Source organism: Leptonychotes weddellii, chromosome 4, assembly GCF_054177405.1.
Source record: "Leptonychotes weddellii isolate Sample4059 chromosome 4, ASM5417740v2, whole genome shotgun sequence".
In the NCBI taxonomy this organism is placed as follows: Eukaryota; Metazoa; Chordata; class Mammalia; order Carnivora; family Phocidae; genus Leptonychotes; species Leptonychotes weddellii.
Window position 1 is genome coordinate 147,354,926 of NC_138372.1, and position 17,646 is coordinate 147,372,571.

Here is a 17,646-nt window from a genome sequence, read left to right on the forward strand (position 1 = left end):
CCCTGTATGTTAACTAACTAAAAAGTTTTTTAAAGCCCCCCACCCAAAAAGTAAAACCTGCTAATTTTAACTTTTAAGAACATAGGATAAAAATTAAGGAAAAAGGACAGCAAAGCTAATGAGAGGACATCAATATTAAATCCTTCTGTTTTATTAGCTGAAAACATTCTACTATTCTGACCAAGTTATTTCAAATGTTGTCATCTATGCTCACACAGACACATTATTACCACGCCTTAAGCTGGAATATAATTAGATGTTTACCTTTGCACACTGGTGGAGGATGGCTCCACTGTCTGTTGGCCTGGCACTGTGCCTTTGTTGGCCCTTGCATAACATACCCAATATTGCAAGAGAATGTCACCACATCATTAAAGTTGAATCCATTGCCACTTGTTCTTCCATAAATTGGACTACCAGGGTGACCACAGCTAACAGCTAATAGCAATGGGTGGGGGAGAGGAGAAGCACAAAGCAGAATATTTGGTTATCAGTTATCACATGACAGTTACATTGAATCATTTCAAACGAAATGGAAAGAAGACCACTTTTATGTGAAAACATATTTAAAGTACTTTTACTATTGCAAGGGAGCAATTTAGAATGCTTTCAAAATAGTCTAATAGAATAGAAATATTATATTAGTAAAGAGACAAATATTTATAATTGTGATCATTTCATGCTAGTGGTACAGAGATGTTCTTTCATTCTCTCTCTCTCTATTTTGTTTTGTTTTTGTTTTTTTGGACAAATACTGTAATTCAAAGAAATCTGGGAATGCTTGAAGTCCATGTCACTAGTTAGAAGCAGAAAGGAATGAAACTGAACCTATTTTCCTTTTCTAGTTAAGTTTAAGAATGGAAGGTCCATAAAGGCAGTTTTTTGTATTTAATTTTGAAATAGTTTAGTATTATTTATACAATTAATTTTTATGAATAGTAGATTGACAAGTAAAGTGTGCTTGAAGAATTAATGTGACTGTATAAAGTAAACAATAAAAATACTGCATGATGTAGCAGCATTCTCCTTACTCTTCTGAGATACCAATATGAACACTGTAAACGTGTTGATTTTACTGGCTTATCTTCTTCACAATTGATACTTGATAATTTAGCACAATTTTGTTTAGAAGTAATGTATCAATTAGATAAATTATTTAAATGTTTTTAGGGTTATAGTTCTATTCTAGATTTTATGTACTGCTAGGCTTTTCCCAAACAACTGTATTTCTGTGAACTGTTTTACTGCATCATCTCACTCTATTAATCAAAGCAACTCCAGTAATAGTGCTTCATAACTGGGCACAGAGAAAAACCATAGTCACTTTTAGTACTTTTGAAATGACCCAAGAGCAGTTATTTTTCAGCTGTATTGTTAATGTCAACCTACTCATTTGGAAATTTAACTGCATCTTATTCTTGTTAAAATTATCAATAAAGAAACCAGTTTTACCCCAAGGGCCAATTTTCTTTTATAGTCTCAATTACTCAACAAAAAAAACAGTGGTATTAGTTGGCTATGCCTGAATATAGATGAAATGGAAAAAAATCTAGGACAGACCCAAGCATAATGTGCTGTCTTTAAATCATCAGTCTGTGTGAATATGCACATGCACACGCACATACACACACACACCCCTTAGAAAAGCAATATTAATTATTAACTCTATGGTCCATTATTCTATTAAATTTCAACACCTGGAAGTATTTTCTATGAAACTAGAACTTTAATAAATATGTTTTGTTTGAATAAAAATTTGACAATGAAATCTATAAATATGGATGTAATTAGTCACCGAATAAATGAAGTATTTCCTGTGAATCCATGCTAAAAGTCCCATGCATTATTTATCTGAAGCCTCCAGAATGTCTATAGTATGATCATAAGATGTTATAATTACAGCACATTTACAGGTTTATTCTCATTTTCTAACACCAATTTTGATATAAATGTCAGTAATTGTGGATGGAAATGATCAGGAGAAAGAAAAAAATACGGAACACATTGATGATTGCCTTTCTAGTCCAAAATAAGACAGACTGTGATGTGAAATACTGTGTACTGGTGGAGATTAAGTGGATTAAGGAAAGTAAAAGAATTTTTAAAACTATAAGTAAAATAAAATAAAAGTATTGAATATCAATATTCAATTCTATTCTTACTTTTGTGCTATTACATTCAAATTAAATGCACAGTGGGCAAATCTATGCCATACACATAGAAACCACAAAGCACAGCAGCTGTATTTAAAAAATAATAACAAAAAACTTTTATTTTACATCCCACTTTATTCTTCATGTGAGAGTTCATAAGTAAATTAACTTAAAAGGTCAGATAGATATCTTTTGAACCAGTGAGAGATATTATTGAAACAATTCCCAAATTACATAGTGTTACACAATTTTGTATGAATTTTAAAACAGTGAAAAGAGTGCTGTAAAACAAAACTTTAAATAGATTTTAAATATTTCATATAAACTTTTATGAAAAAATACTATAATTACATCAGCTGTGTATATGTAATCTTGATGGATTTAAGAATAAGATGGATTTTGAAGCTAAAAGGAAAGATAATTATAAATACCTTTAACCATTCACTTTATGTATAATGGAATTAAGGCCTAGAGAGATTAAATGACCTGCATTAGCACATATAATTAGTAATGGAACTGAAATGAGAACAATAGTTCTTCATATCATGTCTAACAAGTTTTTTCCCCACTAATTACACTCCATCAGGATCTGATTTTGATATGACAGCCACAGCATCGTAATTATTAGAAAAAAAATTATCCAAAGTATTTTCACTATAAAAAGTTTCATAATACCACATTATGAAAATACTGATGCTGCTGCACATTGGTCTCAAGGAATCAAATCCTTGTAAGTTAACATTTGTCAAAAATATACCTTCCACATAAGAATATGCATTTATAAATATTGTGTATTCATATTAAATACTAGAATAGCTGAACTTAATTTCTTGTCTTTATGATAAAACATAAATAATAACAGACATTCCAATATTTTCTTCCACTTTCTTGGTTTTATGGATGGTTTTATGTGTGTGTTTGTTTGTGTGTGTATCTTACCTAAGAAAAAAATATGGGTAGTTATATGAGACCAGAGGCTTCTAATTACTTCTGTCATGCTTACTTACGCACACAGGATGGGAGCTGACCAGACCAGTTGTGATCCTGTTGGCATATTCTTACTGAAGAACCAATTAATCGAAAACCAGGATTACACTGATAAACAACTGTGTCTCTGTATCCATAATTTTCTCCAATGACTTGACCATTCACAATGAGCTCTGGAATTCCACAGTGACCCGCTGAAATGGGTCAGAAAGTAATATTTTTAATATTGTGATTTAAGTTTTATTTTTGTACTTATATATATATATAACATTACTAAACTTTTAAAGTTTATTTATAAGCATGCTACAAATAATGCAAACATGATAATATGACATAAAGATAACTACAAGATACTCAGCAAAATGCCAAATATTTGGGATTTAAAAGAAAATGTTATTTCTAGTAACACTTGGGTCTAAAAGTAGTTAGAAAACATTTCAAACTGTGTAGAAATAAAAATATATCAAAATTTAAGGAATGCAGATAAATCAGTGTTTAGTGAAAAGATTTATAGTGTTAAACACTTTTATTGGAAAGGAAAAAAAGATACACAATCAATGAGTTAAGATTCCACCTTAAGAAGAGGAAAAAGAAGAGCAAAATAAAGCCAAAGTAGATGAAAGGATATATTGAAGATAGTTACCGAAATCAAGGAAATAGAAAATAGAAAACCACAGAGGACATTACCTAAGCTAAAATGTCTTTCTTTAAAAATGGCCAAAAAATTGCTAACCTCCTAGCTAATTCTATCTAGCATACACAAAAAAGACCAAAATTACCAATAACAGAAATGAAGTGATACTACTACAAGCTTACAGAAATTAAAAGGATAAGGTAATATGAAGGACAGTTTTATGACAATACATTTAACAGTTCAGAAGAAAAGGGCATATGCTTTAAAAATTGTATACCAAAACTAACACAAGATAAAATAGAAAATATGAATAGTCTTTCATTTATTAAAGTACTTGAATTTTTTTTTAGATTTTATTCATTCATTTTAGAGATAGAGAGGAAGAGCCTGTGTATGCACTCATGGGGCAGGGGAGGGGCAGAGGGGGCAGGAGAGGGACAAGCGGACTCTGCACTGAGGTGGAGCCCAATCTATTACATGTCCCGGAGATCATGACCTAAATGAAAACCAAGAGTCCCAAGTTCAACCTATTGAGCCACCCAAATGTCCCCCCCCACACTTTTTTTTTAAATAGGCTCCACACCCAGCATGGAGCACAGTGTGGGACTTGAACTCATGACCCTGCGATCAAGATCTGAGCTGAGATCAAGAGTCAGATGCTTAACCAATTGAACCACCCAGGCATCCCCAAAAGTACATTAATTCTTAAACAAAATCCTTCCCACAAAAACCACTCAGGCTCAAATGTTTTTACTGTTTTAACCAAATATTTAAGTTAAAAAAAAATATACACACTCTTAGAATAGAAAAGAAAGGATTACTTCTTAATTTGTTTTATGAGGTAATCACAGCCCCAGTAGTAAAACTGGAAGACATTAAAAACCAATATCCATCATGAAAATAGATGCAGAACTCATTAAAATTTTAGAAAACCAATCTAGAAACATACATAAAATCAACCACTGTAATTTGACAGAGTGAGATAGTGACATATTAATAGAGTGAAGGGGGAAAATATGATTACTTCAATAGATGAAGAAGAAGCATTTGGCAAAATTCAGTACCAATTCATGATGAAAACTAACAACGCATTTAGAATGTAAGGGAAATTTTCAACCTGATAAAGACATCTGCAATATTATGATTTATAGTAGGAAGTATGTATTTGGTCTTGGTCCCTGTTTCTGGCACAGAGCTCCTAAAACTCTTGGAATTTCCTAAATGATAAGAAAAAAAATGTGTCTTGTTACGTTAATGAGGTGGCTTTGAGATCTCACCTAAGTATGTAGGCTGGGTGCCAATGGAGCCAACCATATGATTAGAAGGTTTGGACCTCCAGGGAGGAGAGAAAGACTGGAAGTTGAATTAATTGCCAGTGGCTAATGATTTAATCAATCATGCCCAGGCAATGAAGCCTCCATAAAAAACCAAAAGCACAGGGTTCAGAGAGCCTCTGGGTTGGTGAACACAAGAAGATTTAGGAGAGTGGGGCCCTCAGAAAGCATGGAAGCTCCGCACCATTCTCACATACTTTGCCCTATGCATTCCTTCTATCTGGCTGCCTGAGTTACATCCTCTTGTAATAAACCCGTATAGTAAGTAAAATGTTTCTCTGAGTTCTGTGAGCCACTTTAGCAAATTAATCAAATCCAAGGAGGGGGTCATAGGAATCTGTGATTTAGAGCCAGTCAGAAGCACAGGTAATAGCCTGGGCTTATGACTGGCATCTGAAGGGGGAATGGAAAGCAGTTTTATAAGACTGAACTTTTAGGGGCACCTGGGTGGCTCAGTTGGTTAAGCATCTGTCTTTGGCTCAGGTCATGATCCCGGGCTCCCCACTGAGTGGGGAGTTTCTTCTTCCTCTCCCTCTGCCCCTCCTCCAGCTTGTGCTCTCTCTCTCTCTCTCTCAAATAAATACAATATACATTTTTAAGATCATTTATTTACTTGAGAGAGTGAGAGAGAGAGAGAGGGAGCACAGAGGAAGAGGGCACAGAGGGAGAGGGAGAGACTCCCTGCTGAGCAGAGAGCCCTACTTGGGGCTCAATCCCAGGACCCTGAGACTAGGACCCAAGCCAAAGGCAGATGCCTAACCCTCAAATAAATAAAATCTTTAAGAAAAAAAATAAAAGACAGAAACTTTCACCTAAGGAATCTGATGCTGTCTCCAGGTAGACAGTGATAGAATTGAGTGGAATCATAGGAAACCCAGTTGGTGTCCAGAGCATTGTTTATTGTTGAGAATTGAGTCTCCAGATGCCAAAAGACATCTAAGAAAAAGCTCCAGTTAACATATTTACCAAAGAAATACTGAATTCTTCCTTCCTCATGTAGGGAATAAGACAAGGATGACCACTCTCACCAGTTCTATTTAACATTGTTTTATTGGCCCTGTGCAGTACAAACATGAATACAAAGGAAGAAAGAAAGCATAAATTTGGAAAACAGAAAAGGAAAACTATTCTAAGCTCAGATGATACATATGTGGAAAATCCAATTTTAAGAAAATCCTAAAATTAATGATTTAGCAAGTTTTCAGGATACTAGATAAATATTTCAAATAATTATATTTTATATATTAGGAACAAACAATGTGAAAATGTAAATTAAATGAAAAATGTAATTAAAAATGAACAATTTCACTTATAACATTAGAAACACATTAAATATTCTCAGGAATAATTTTAGCAATAGACATAAATGATCTCTATGTTAAAAATACAAAATATTGCTATTGCAAAAAATTGAAGACCTAAATAAATGAATAAATATACTAAATAGAGTATGCTTATTAATGTCAAAGATTCAACATTGTCAGATGCAAATTCTCCTCAAATGATGTATGGATTCAATGTGACCTAATCATAATCCTACTAGATATTTTTAAAAATAAAAATTGATAAACTAAGTCTAAAACTTATATGAAATTGGAAATATACACAGTATCCAAAGTTATCTTGAAAATTAAGAAAAATTTGAAAGATATACATACAAAATTTCAAGGCTTATTATAAAACCTATTCAACAAATAGTGCCCTTCTAGAAAAAAACTAAACCTCAATTTTACATCATTCATTATACATACAAGAGCAAATTAAAGATAAATCCTAGATATAAAAGTAACTCCAAAAACTATAAAACTTCTAGAAGAAAATATGAAAGAAAATCTTTGTGACTTCTAGCCGAGTAAAAGTTTTGTAAACAAGACACAAAAAGCAATAACCAGAAAAGATAGACTTTATAAAATTTAAAATTTCTGCCTATTAAAAGAAGAAATAAGTAAGCAAGTCTCACAGGCTGCAAGAAGATATCTATAAAGCACATAATAATGAAGTCCTTACCACCAGAATATACAAAGACTCCTACAGTTCATAATAAAAGCCAATTCAATATAAAAAATACTTCACCAATTCACAAAGGAAAATTTACAAGTGGCCAAAAAGCTCAAGAAACTGTACTCTATCAGTAATCATCAAGACAATGCGTATTAAAATGTTATAAAATACCTTTATGCACCCAATGGAATGGATAAAATTAAAAGACTGGCTCTACCACATGCTGGAGAAAATGTGAGACAAGAACTCTTCCAGGAATTTTACTCCTAAATCTTTAAGAGAAATGAATACATATGCTCACAAAAAGATTTTTACATGAATATTCATTGCACCTTTCTTCATAATAGCCCAAAAACTGGACAAGGGTCAGGTGTCTATCAATAGGGGATTGACCAACATGTGGCATATTCATATAATGGAATTCTATTCAGCAATTAAAAAAATAGTGATACACACACAACAACATGGAAAGAGAATGAAAGAAGTCTTACACGGTATATAATTTAGAATTCCAATCGTAAGGATTTCTAGAAAGGGAAAACTAACATATGGTAAAAAAACAAAACAAAACAATTATTGTCTCAGGGTTGGAGGGAGTTGCAGATTGGCTGTACAGGGCCATGAGGAACCTTTCCAAGGTAATAGTAATATTGTGTAACTACAAAGTGGTTTAAGTTAGACAGTTATACACATTTGACAAAACGCATCTCATTTTGTGTTTATGATATATACATTCCATTGTATACACATTTTGCCATGGTAAAAAAGAATCAAGAAAAGTAAGCAAATATTAAACTCTTGGTAATGATATGCATGCTGAAATGTTAAGCAAAAAAGTACAATGAATTCTGCACGTTACTTTTAAATACATCCAAAAAAATGAACTGATGGATTGATAGAGGCTTGAAGGATAGATAGATGTGTGATAAGCAAAAATGACAAAATGTTAATTGTAGAATCTAGGTGGTGGGCACAGAGACACCCACATGGCAAGTGTCACAGTCAAGTGTTTCAACTGAAAAGCTGAAAAATTCATAATAAGATGCTGGCAGACTAGGAATAAATGCACTGTATTTAGAGAAATGATCATAAGCACATACTAGTGGCCATTATTAGCCAAAAGTGTCTGTGGCTATAAGAACAAGTTTTTTGTTTTTTGTTTTTTTCAAACATGAGAATGACTGGACTACATTAATTCTTAAAGTCAAGTTCAAGCATAAGATTCTAGGATTTGCTTGTTTGGCAATTGCATTTTCTTTCTACCCACATCCTTCGGAGTTTATATTAGATGTCAACACTACACCTTCTGCAATGGATGGTGATGCTGTCTTCATAGACTGAGAGGCAATGTTTTCTTATAAATCTTCCTGTTATACCTTATCTCTTCAGAAAACAGAATCAGGATTCTAAACAGGTGAATAAAACCACCCTCTATATACAGTATTCAATAAATAATACACAATACACAATAACAGTTCATCAGGGCAGAGAGCCACAAAATATAGCATTTCAAATTTAGATTACATATACATTTTCAAGTTTATATGTAAACTAAATAATCTGTAATTGATATCTGCATAACCAAAATCAGTTTGGAACTATGAAAAATATTTTGATTATTTAATCCTATATAAATATATAAAGACTTAATTTTGTACCATTTTTTTATATAATAGTCTTATAGCATATTCAAACATACATGCTCTTATAAAGAAACCATTGTTGCTAGGCTTCCAAGTGTACTTATTAACAAATATACTTGAGAGGGGAAAAAAGGATTTTAATCAAAACCTGTGGCTATACCTTTTTTTAAATAATGATTGCACGAACATGAATATGCTCAAGTTATAAGCAAAACAATATGTATCTAAATTGTTAAAGTATAGACTTTTCTGCCTTGCCTCATATTCTTAAATAGAGTAAATATTTATAGACAAAACACTGTCCCATCTAGCAATACCCTGGTTGATAATAAACAATGATACTTAAATTAGTAAACAAAAAGATTATCTCTTGTTCCCAACAGACAAGTGAATAATTATTAGAAAAATTTTCATTATGCTTAATTCAGTACTTGCTGTCATATCTTGAAATCATTTTGGAGAAAAATAAATCATAAATCATACCATTATCTTAATATTAAAAAATTTATTGAAGTCTTTGAAAAAAAGATAAAGCATAAATCATTATATTCTTTTAATAATAAAGGAGGAAGGGCAAAAAGAACTAGCTAGTTCAGTTTCTTTAACTGAACAGTTTTTTTTTATAATGAATTAAAAAACCCTAAGAGGGAAAAATCCCATTTGCCTAAAATCAGGTTTGAAAAAATATATTTTAAATAAGTTTAATAGAAAGTAATATTACACATGTTAAAATCTTATGAAGTTAAAAGGGAGAAAGAGTTTAAATGCGGAAATCGTTTTCTCCTTCGATCATTACCTTAAGCAAATAGCTGAAAGGAGAATTGACTATGGTTTAGAATGAATTAACTTCTACAGTGATTAATCCAGCTGAGTATGCAGACATATAATTTTCAGCAATTAGTTTTCACCTTTTTATTTTCACATGCCTGGAGGAAAATGTGTCTCTCCTTAATGGCATAAGATTCTCATTTGAAATACTAGTTGATTAGCTTTAAGGGTTATCTGTTTAATAGCTTTTCTACCATGAGACATTTTTAAAGTTAAACATTTTCTGGTTAGCATCCTTACTGAGTCAATATAAATGATCATCTCTTGTTATGGAAAAAGAGCTGCCTCCTTTTCAGAGGTGGGGGGTGGGGGTGTGTTGGTTAAAATGATTCAAAAATCTGTACCTAGGCATCTGGTTTCAGATCCACTCCAAAGACCTGAAGAAAGGCATTCCCGTACAGCAGAGCCCACAAGCATGAATCCGGAATCACAGGTAAAGATGGCCGTGGAGCCGTATGAAGTTTGAGTTCCAATCTTATTTCCATTTGGAGGTGTAGGTAGTTCTCCACAGGAAATAACTTGAAAACAATAAAAAAATAAAAATGCTTAGAGACAGTCAATGTGCACTTATAACAAAACCATGTTTTTAACACTTTGAATTCTCTATGATCTGACATATTCACAACTGAAATCGACATTTGTAAGACATTTCGAATGAGTGTGAAAATGCAGAGAAAATAGATGACACAATTTAAAATCTATCCTCTCTGAGTTCTCTTAAAACGTTCTGAGGGAGAGCAACATATAACGAAGCTACTTTTGCATCTTTGCTTAGCCAATCTGATCACTCAGCAGGTTGTCATAAAAGAAAAAAAATCACAAGGTGAAGGATTTCCATCATTTTGACTTACCTGAGCCAAAATTTCCTCTTTAATCTGAAACAATGCTAAAAGAGTACAGGAATACCTCACTTTATTGAGCTTGGCAGATGTTGCGCCTTTACAAATGGAAGGTTTGTGACTGCCCTGCATTGAGTAAGACTATGAGGGCGATTTTTCCAACACTATTTGCTCACTTTGTGTCTCTGCGTCACATTTTGGTAATTCTCACAATATTTCAAATTTTTTCATTATTATTATATTCGTTATGGTGATCTGTGATTACCACTCACTGAAAGCTCAGATGATGGTTAGCGTTTTTAGCAATAAAGTATTTTTTAATTAGGATAGGTACATTATTTTTTAAACACAATGCCATTATAGACTACAGTATAGTGTAAATATAACTTTTATATAAGCACTGGGAAGCCAAAAATTTTATTTGACTTCCTTTATTGCAGTATTAGCTTTATTAGGGTGGTCTGGAACTGAACCCACAATATCTCTGAGGGATGCTTGTAATTACAAGTAATTTTTGTTGAGATCTCCACAGTTTATAAAGAAATATACATGTAAAATATCATTTGACTTTCAGAAAAACCATTAGATAGAATGATATTTCACATTTTGTTTGTAGGTTTTAAAAAACTAAAAAAGAGATTGACTCACTAGGTCATTTAGAACCCAGCTCTTATAACTCCTTCATATTTAAAGAGTGCAAATAAAATGTCTTTCTTGAATAAAAAACAATAGTGGATAATGTTTATTGAGTGCTTATTTTGTACCAGACACTATTACTAGTGCTTTAAGATAAATAATTCTCAAAACAACTCTATGAGGTAGGTGGAGTCACTATCTGAATTGTATGGACTAGGATAGGAGCACATAGTAGTTAAGTAACTTTAATAAGGTCACACAGCCTATAAATAGCTAAATCAAAATTAAAACCCAGTGGTCAAACTCCAGAATCCAATACTTAGCCACCAGCCTACAGTGCTGACTTTCAGATCTAGGCTTTAGGTGTCCATTAGGCAGACAAAGAGAAAATTTGCAAACTTTAAATTGTTGCATGTAAAATTTTAAATATAGTGATTGTTTTGAACCAATCCCTCAACAACACTTTGCAGTAGCTATACTATTTATTAATATTAATAATATTACTATTTATATTATTTTAATTTAAAAGATGAATAGAGAATCAGCAAAATCACTATTCTTTCCATTTTTCTCAATGAAATGCTATCTTAAATTCTTTGTCTTTCCCCCACTCTTACCTGTAGGCAGGGACCTCATTTTATGTATCTCTTAAACCCTTCAACATCATAGATGATCCCTTAAACCCTTCTACATCATCACAAAAGAACAAGACAAACATTTGTTGAATGCCTGATTAAATTAAAGATTTTATTGTAGATAATTTTTTCATAGCTCTTTGAAATTTCTCTATCCCATGTGCCTCTATAATGAAATAATACTGGAAGAACAACGAGGCTAGAAGCAAAGAAAACTCCTAGGAGAAAATGCGAAAGAACAGGGCAAAAATTAAAAAATATAGATGCCATATTTTTAGAATATCACAATTATAGTTTTGACATCTATTTTTGAGGTTTTAATTCATCAATATGATTATCTTACAAAAGAAGGAAACCCCCTTATATGGATATTAAAAAAATAGATTGCAAAATAGAATATTCATCAATAAAATAATAGTAGATACTCACATACTTATTACACAAAGACAATTGTTTGCTGTGTTGAAATTCTTAATAATCATAATCATAATCCTATTTAGACTTCTGATTCCTTTATTAGTTTATTTATAAATTATGAGTGTTTATGTCATAAATGCCAGAGTTGTGTTGGGCACAAAATGAAAAGAGTGAATTTTCAGCCTAGCATATTTCCTGGCACAAAGCAAATAATAAATGTAGGGACTTCATAATATTTCACCTGAATGTCCTATGTTCAGTTAACTTATCTATATCAGATGCTGGCAATTTATATAATAAGAATGCATGGAAATAGAATAACAATATGTTCAATTTGATTCAATAAATATTGAGGTCATGCTGTGAATCAGGTTCGAGCTGATATTTTCAAGATAACATACCATTAAATCTTTATAATAACTACAAGGTAGGTATTATTGTAATTTTCTGGCTTAAGAAATTTAGGATCAGAGAAAATGAACATCATATAATATAGTGATTAAAAGCCAGAGGGTATAGTCTGACAGCTTGGATTAAATCTCATTTCTCCACCATTTATAGGTTCTGTGATTTGTGTAGAAATTATTAAACCTGGGGCTCAGTTTCTTTTTTTGACAAAATAAGTATAATAATATCAACTACTTCATAAGATATGGACTAAACAATAAATGAATTAATACACGTAAAGGGCTAAAGCAGTGCCTGCCTGGCAAGTTTTAAGTATACAATAGGCATTATCAAGTTATTGTAGTAAATGATAGACTTAGAATCCAAACACAGGATTTCTATATCTAAAGCCGGTGCTTTTTTTATGAGCATTTACTAAAAAAAAAAAAAAAAAAAGTTACAAAATTTTAAAATTTAATGAGAATAAATTGTCTTTTTAATAATATTATCTCATTATTGCTCTAGTGTGTTTGGAAAAGGAAGTGACCAAACAATTCAATCAAGTGAGGAGAGTATGTGTTGTAATGAGCACTGGGTATTTATATAAGACTGATGAATCACAGACCTGTACCCCTGAAACAAATCATACATTATATGTTAATTAATTGAATTTAAATTAAAAAAAGAATAGCTTATGAAATAAGTTTAGCTGAGTGGATACTTACTTTGGCAATATGGTCTTTCATTTCTCCAACTCCAGGTACCATTAGGAAGACATTCAATAGAAGCAGGACCTAGCCCATGATAACCAGGATCACAGCTGAAAACTACCTTAGTTTTGTATTCATAATGGGAGCCATTCACAATTCGCCATCTTCCATGTTCCAAGGTAAAGGAATTGATGCTTGGACATGTAACAACTATACCATAACCAAGAACATAAATGTTAATCAGTCATGCCTGTTCTACCTACCTGTATCTTGTATCTATTCCATCCCCTACATCACCACTACCTTAATTCATTCACTATTGTGCCAAAGTCCTTCAGCTTTTTTAAAAATTTATTTTTCATGTTAATCTTTTCCAGTCCCCCAGCTCTATGGTATTGCTGGCAGTTCCTTGAATACGTTATACTATTTCACACTTCAATGTCTGTGTACATATTATTCTATTTACCCAGTATCTTTATTACTGCCTTACCTCTACCCTCTTCTTTCTTTTCTTTCTTGGATATTATCATATCCAAATTTATTCCTTAATACAGAAAGACATGAAATGTATTTTAGTGATGAATCATTCCAATTATATGAATTTGTTAAAATTTTCTCTTTTCTTTGAAGCTGATTTAAAAGTATTCTTTTTGAAATCTTTCTTCCCAACTTTTATGAGATACAAATGACAGGATGTAGGAAAAAGGGAACCCTGGTACAAGTTGGTGGAAATGTAAACCGGCACAGCCATTATGGAATATATATGTAGAGCCAATATGGAAGATCCTCATAAATGAAAAAGAGGACCACCATATGATTCAGTAATCCCAATCTGGGTATACATCCAAAGGCAATGAAATCAGGATCTCAAAGAGATATCTGCATGCTCATGTTCATTGCAGCATTGGTCACAATAGGCAATATATGGAAACAACATAGTCTCATTAATTCAGAAATTTTGGAAGGACTTATTTTGAGGAAATCTGTTTTATGAGAATGGTGTTTTTGTGCAAGAGTTGTGTTATAAACTTTGGCTAATTCAAAACTTACTCAACATAAGATAAACAGAAGCATGATTCAATACCTATGTTAAGACTACACATAATTTAACAACTTTCATTTTAAATGAAATAACTAAGTTGAAAGGTTAGTATTAAGTGATAAGAAATAAATGTAATATAGAGACAAAAAACCTTATTTAAGCCAACATTTTCCAATTCTTTTGCTACCAAATATTTTAACAGAATTATTTGCTGTCACCATTACATAATATTCATTTACCTATTAAAGTAGTAATGAAAGCAATGGAAATATTCTAAGTGGAAGTGACCTGAAGAATACTGATGGAAGTTGAGGTTATGGATCATCTTAGCAACATCTTTTGTCCTTATAAAAATCAGAGCTGAATGTATTCGAATATAATTTTATTAATTATAAATCTTTAAATTTGTTTAAGGACATATACAGAAAGTACATGTTGACTGATGGATGAATGTTTACAAAATAAGTGAAACTGTGTTATGTAAAATAAAATTCACTTTAATTTTTTGACATAAATATTCTGGAGTTTATGTCCTTATACTGTCTTCTAGTTGTTCATGGTACAAGACAGCTTAATTAACTTTTATTTCCCTCTTAGACATCACATTTCACTTCAGGGATTAGTTCTAAAATTTGAACAATACATAAACTTTTAAAGCATACGAGATGCCAATAGAAACACAAATGATACCATTTCCTTAACACACATACCAACACAGCGAGGGGTCTTGTTATGATTGCTCCAAGTTCCATCTGATTGACATATGGCAGTGGTAAGTTCCTTAGACGACAATCTATATCCATCATTACAAAAATAGGTAACTCGGGTTCCTACCAAGTAGTCTGTTGTGAGTATTCCTCCATTTGTTGGAGCTTTAGGAATCCCGCAGGAAATTGCTAGAATGAATACATGTACAAAATCATAGAAACAGAAAAATACTTAATTTAGTAGATAAGTCTCTTAAATTGTAAAGCATGTAAACTATTTGGGATTTTATTAATTCCTCTGAAACAATTTCAGAATATCTCCTAAAAAGGCTTTCCTGAACCATAACTTTTTGAATAATTTATTTCAAACTCCTATTGAATGCATTTTTTTTTTTTTGATTGGTGAATCCATACATTATTAATGCTTTATTTCTGGGTTTCTTACTTGGTTTCTTGTCAGTGTGTGCATGGTTATCAGCATTCATATAAATTATATGATAATGAAAATTGGATAAATATAGGGTGTATCTACGGCTAATCCATAACTGGGCCATCACATAACAAGTTTGGCCAATTAATTTGACAGATAATTATTAAAGATTATAAAGGTGTTGGTAACTAATACTCATCAGGGCTTTGGCCAGGAATACAATGCATAGATGCTTAGATTTATTTTAACTGGAAGCTGGATATTGCTTTGTTTTAGGTCCAAACTCTATGTGCTTGGGCACCATCTATAGAATATCATGTGATCAACATGTTTAATAAATATAGGGCCTGGACATATTGTCTTAAAACCTAGGTTGAATCATCCTGCATTTCACTGATATGTCTTAGATGTCTTGGTTTTCATCTACAATGAATCTGATTTAGTTGAAATTAGTTTTCCCATAATGTGATAGTTACAGTAGAAATTTTTATTTACTTTATTGTATATCAGGTATTTTCACATCTCATAAATTCAAATGACTATACAGATATACTCTAAGATTGATTGTTTGCCATCTTTACCAGTACACATTTGCATCTCCAAAATCAAAGAAAAAAACATAAGCTTTCAGTGAATATATTTGGCAGCAAAACCCTGATTAAAATGAGATTATTTGTATCTTTTCTATCATATTCAGATATGTGTAAATATTTGTACATATGTCTGCACAAAAACTAGTGTATATGATTATGGGTACAGCTCCACAACCAGCTGGAGTTATGTAACATCTGGTATGTGTACTGTATTACCTCTATAAAATCAGAAAATTTCTGAATTCTGAAATATCTAGTCTTCTAGGTTTCCTATAAAATATACTAGACTTATAAGTACATTTTTCTCATATTAAAAGAAATAAAGAACAGAAAGGTTTGAGTTTGGTTTTAATATTGACAGACTTGTGTTCTAGTTACCTAGCTTTCATTTCAACTTAAAATTGTTTTTCAACTTCTTTCAGAAAACCTACCACTTAGGTGTTTAATTTTAATTAATCCATGTGAATTTCACTATGAAGTGAAATATCTTAGTGAAATCTATATGACATTCACAAAATTGAATGGCAGACTCCCTACTGGTGCACGGTTTGATCTTTCATAATCTGATAACTTGAAAATTATGAACAGAAAAGCAGTAACATTGACTTAATAAATTATATAGGCAATCTCATATAATTATGTTATTATCCCTTCTATCATGTTGCAGACGTAAATGGTTCCCTGATGTCTGTTCAAGCAATGTTGATATTTCTACTTAGGACTTTTGGGAATTTCAATTTGTAATAAGTCATCTCCCTACAGAACCCCACCAAAGACTGTGTATTTACTGATTAAAAAAAAAAATCAACTATACATTATTGGAGTAGTGTAGGTTGAACTTAGATCAAAGTAGAAAGGAAATAAAGTTTAAAAAGGAGTGGTAGGGGGTGGGAGGGATGGGGTGGCTGGGTGATAGACACTGGGGGGGGGTATGTGCTATGGTCAGTGTTGTGAATTGTGTGAGACTGTTGAATTGCAGACCTGTACCTCTGAAACAAATAATACATTATATGTTAAAAAAAAAAAAAAAGAAGAAGAAGGTAGCAGGAAGGGAAAAATGAAGGGGGAGAGATCGGAGGGGGAGATGAACCATGAGAGACTATGGACTCTGAGAAACAAACTGAGGGTTCTAGAGAAATAAACTGAGGGTGGGGGGATGGGCTAGCCTGGTGATGGGTATTAAAGAGGGTATTCACGTATTGAATGGAGCACTGGGTGTTATACGCAAACAATGAATCATGGAGCACTACCTCAAAAACCAAAGATGTAATGTATGGTGATTAACGTAACATAATAAAAAGAAAAGAAGGGGCGCCTGGGTGGCTCAGTCGTTAAGCATCTGCCTTCCGCTCAGGTCATGATCCCAGGGTCCTGGGATCGAGCCCCACATCAGGCTCCCTGCTTGGCGGGAAGTCTGCTTCTCCCTCTCCCACTCCCCCTGCTTCTGTTCCCTCTCTCTCTGTGTCTCTGTCAAATAAACAAATAAAATCTTAAAAATAAATAAATAAATAAATAAGGAAAAAAAAAAGAATAGGTCCACATATGTGGTTAGTATAAAATGGCTATATTTTATTTTATTTTTTAAAAGATTTTTATTTACTTATTGAGAGGGAGAGAATGATAGAGAGAGAGCATGAGAGGGAGGAGGGTCAGAGGGAGAAGCAGACTCC

The 17,646-nt window shown here is 32.4% G+C and overlaps 1 protein-coding gene across 2 annotated transcripts in view; it reads right to left on the reverse strand.

The window, feature by feature from the left end:
- The window catches only part of CSMD3 (CUB and Sushi multiple domains 3), a 1,160,890-nt gene that overhangs the window by 59,812 nt on the left and 1,083,432 nt on the right, over positions 1–17,646 (reverse strand). For both annotated transcript variants that reach the window (XM_081816413.1, XM_081816412.1), the window contains 5 exons: positions 14,957–15,142; positions 13,220–13,414; positions 9,925–10,098; positions 3,161–3,334; positions 265–438 (listed from right to left, as the gene is read on the reverse strand). In XM_081816413.1, the coding sequence (XP_081672539.1) occupies positions 265–438; positions 3,161–3,334; positions 9,925–10,098; positions 13,220–13,414; positions 14,957–15,142 (903 nt within the window). The remainder of the gene's footprint in view (positions 1–264; positions 439–3,160; positions 3,335–9,924; positions 10,099–13,219; positions 13,415–14,956; positions 15,143–17,646) is intronic.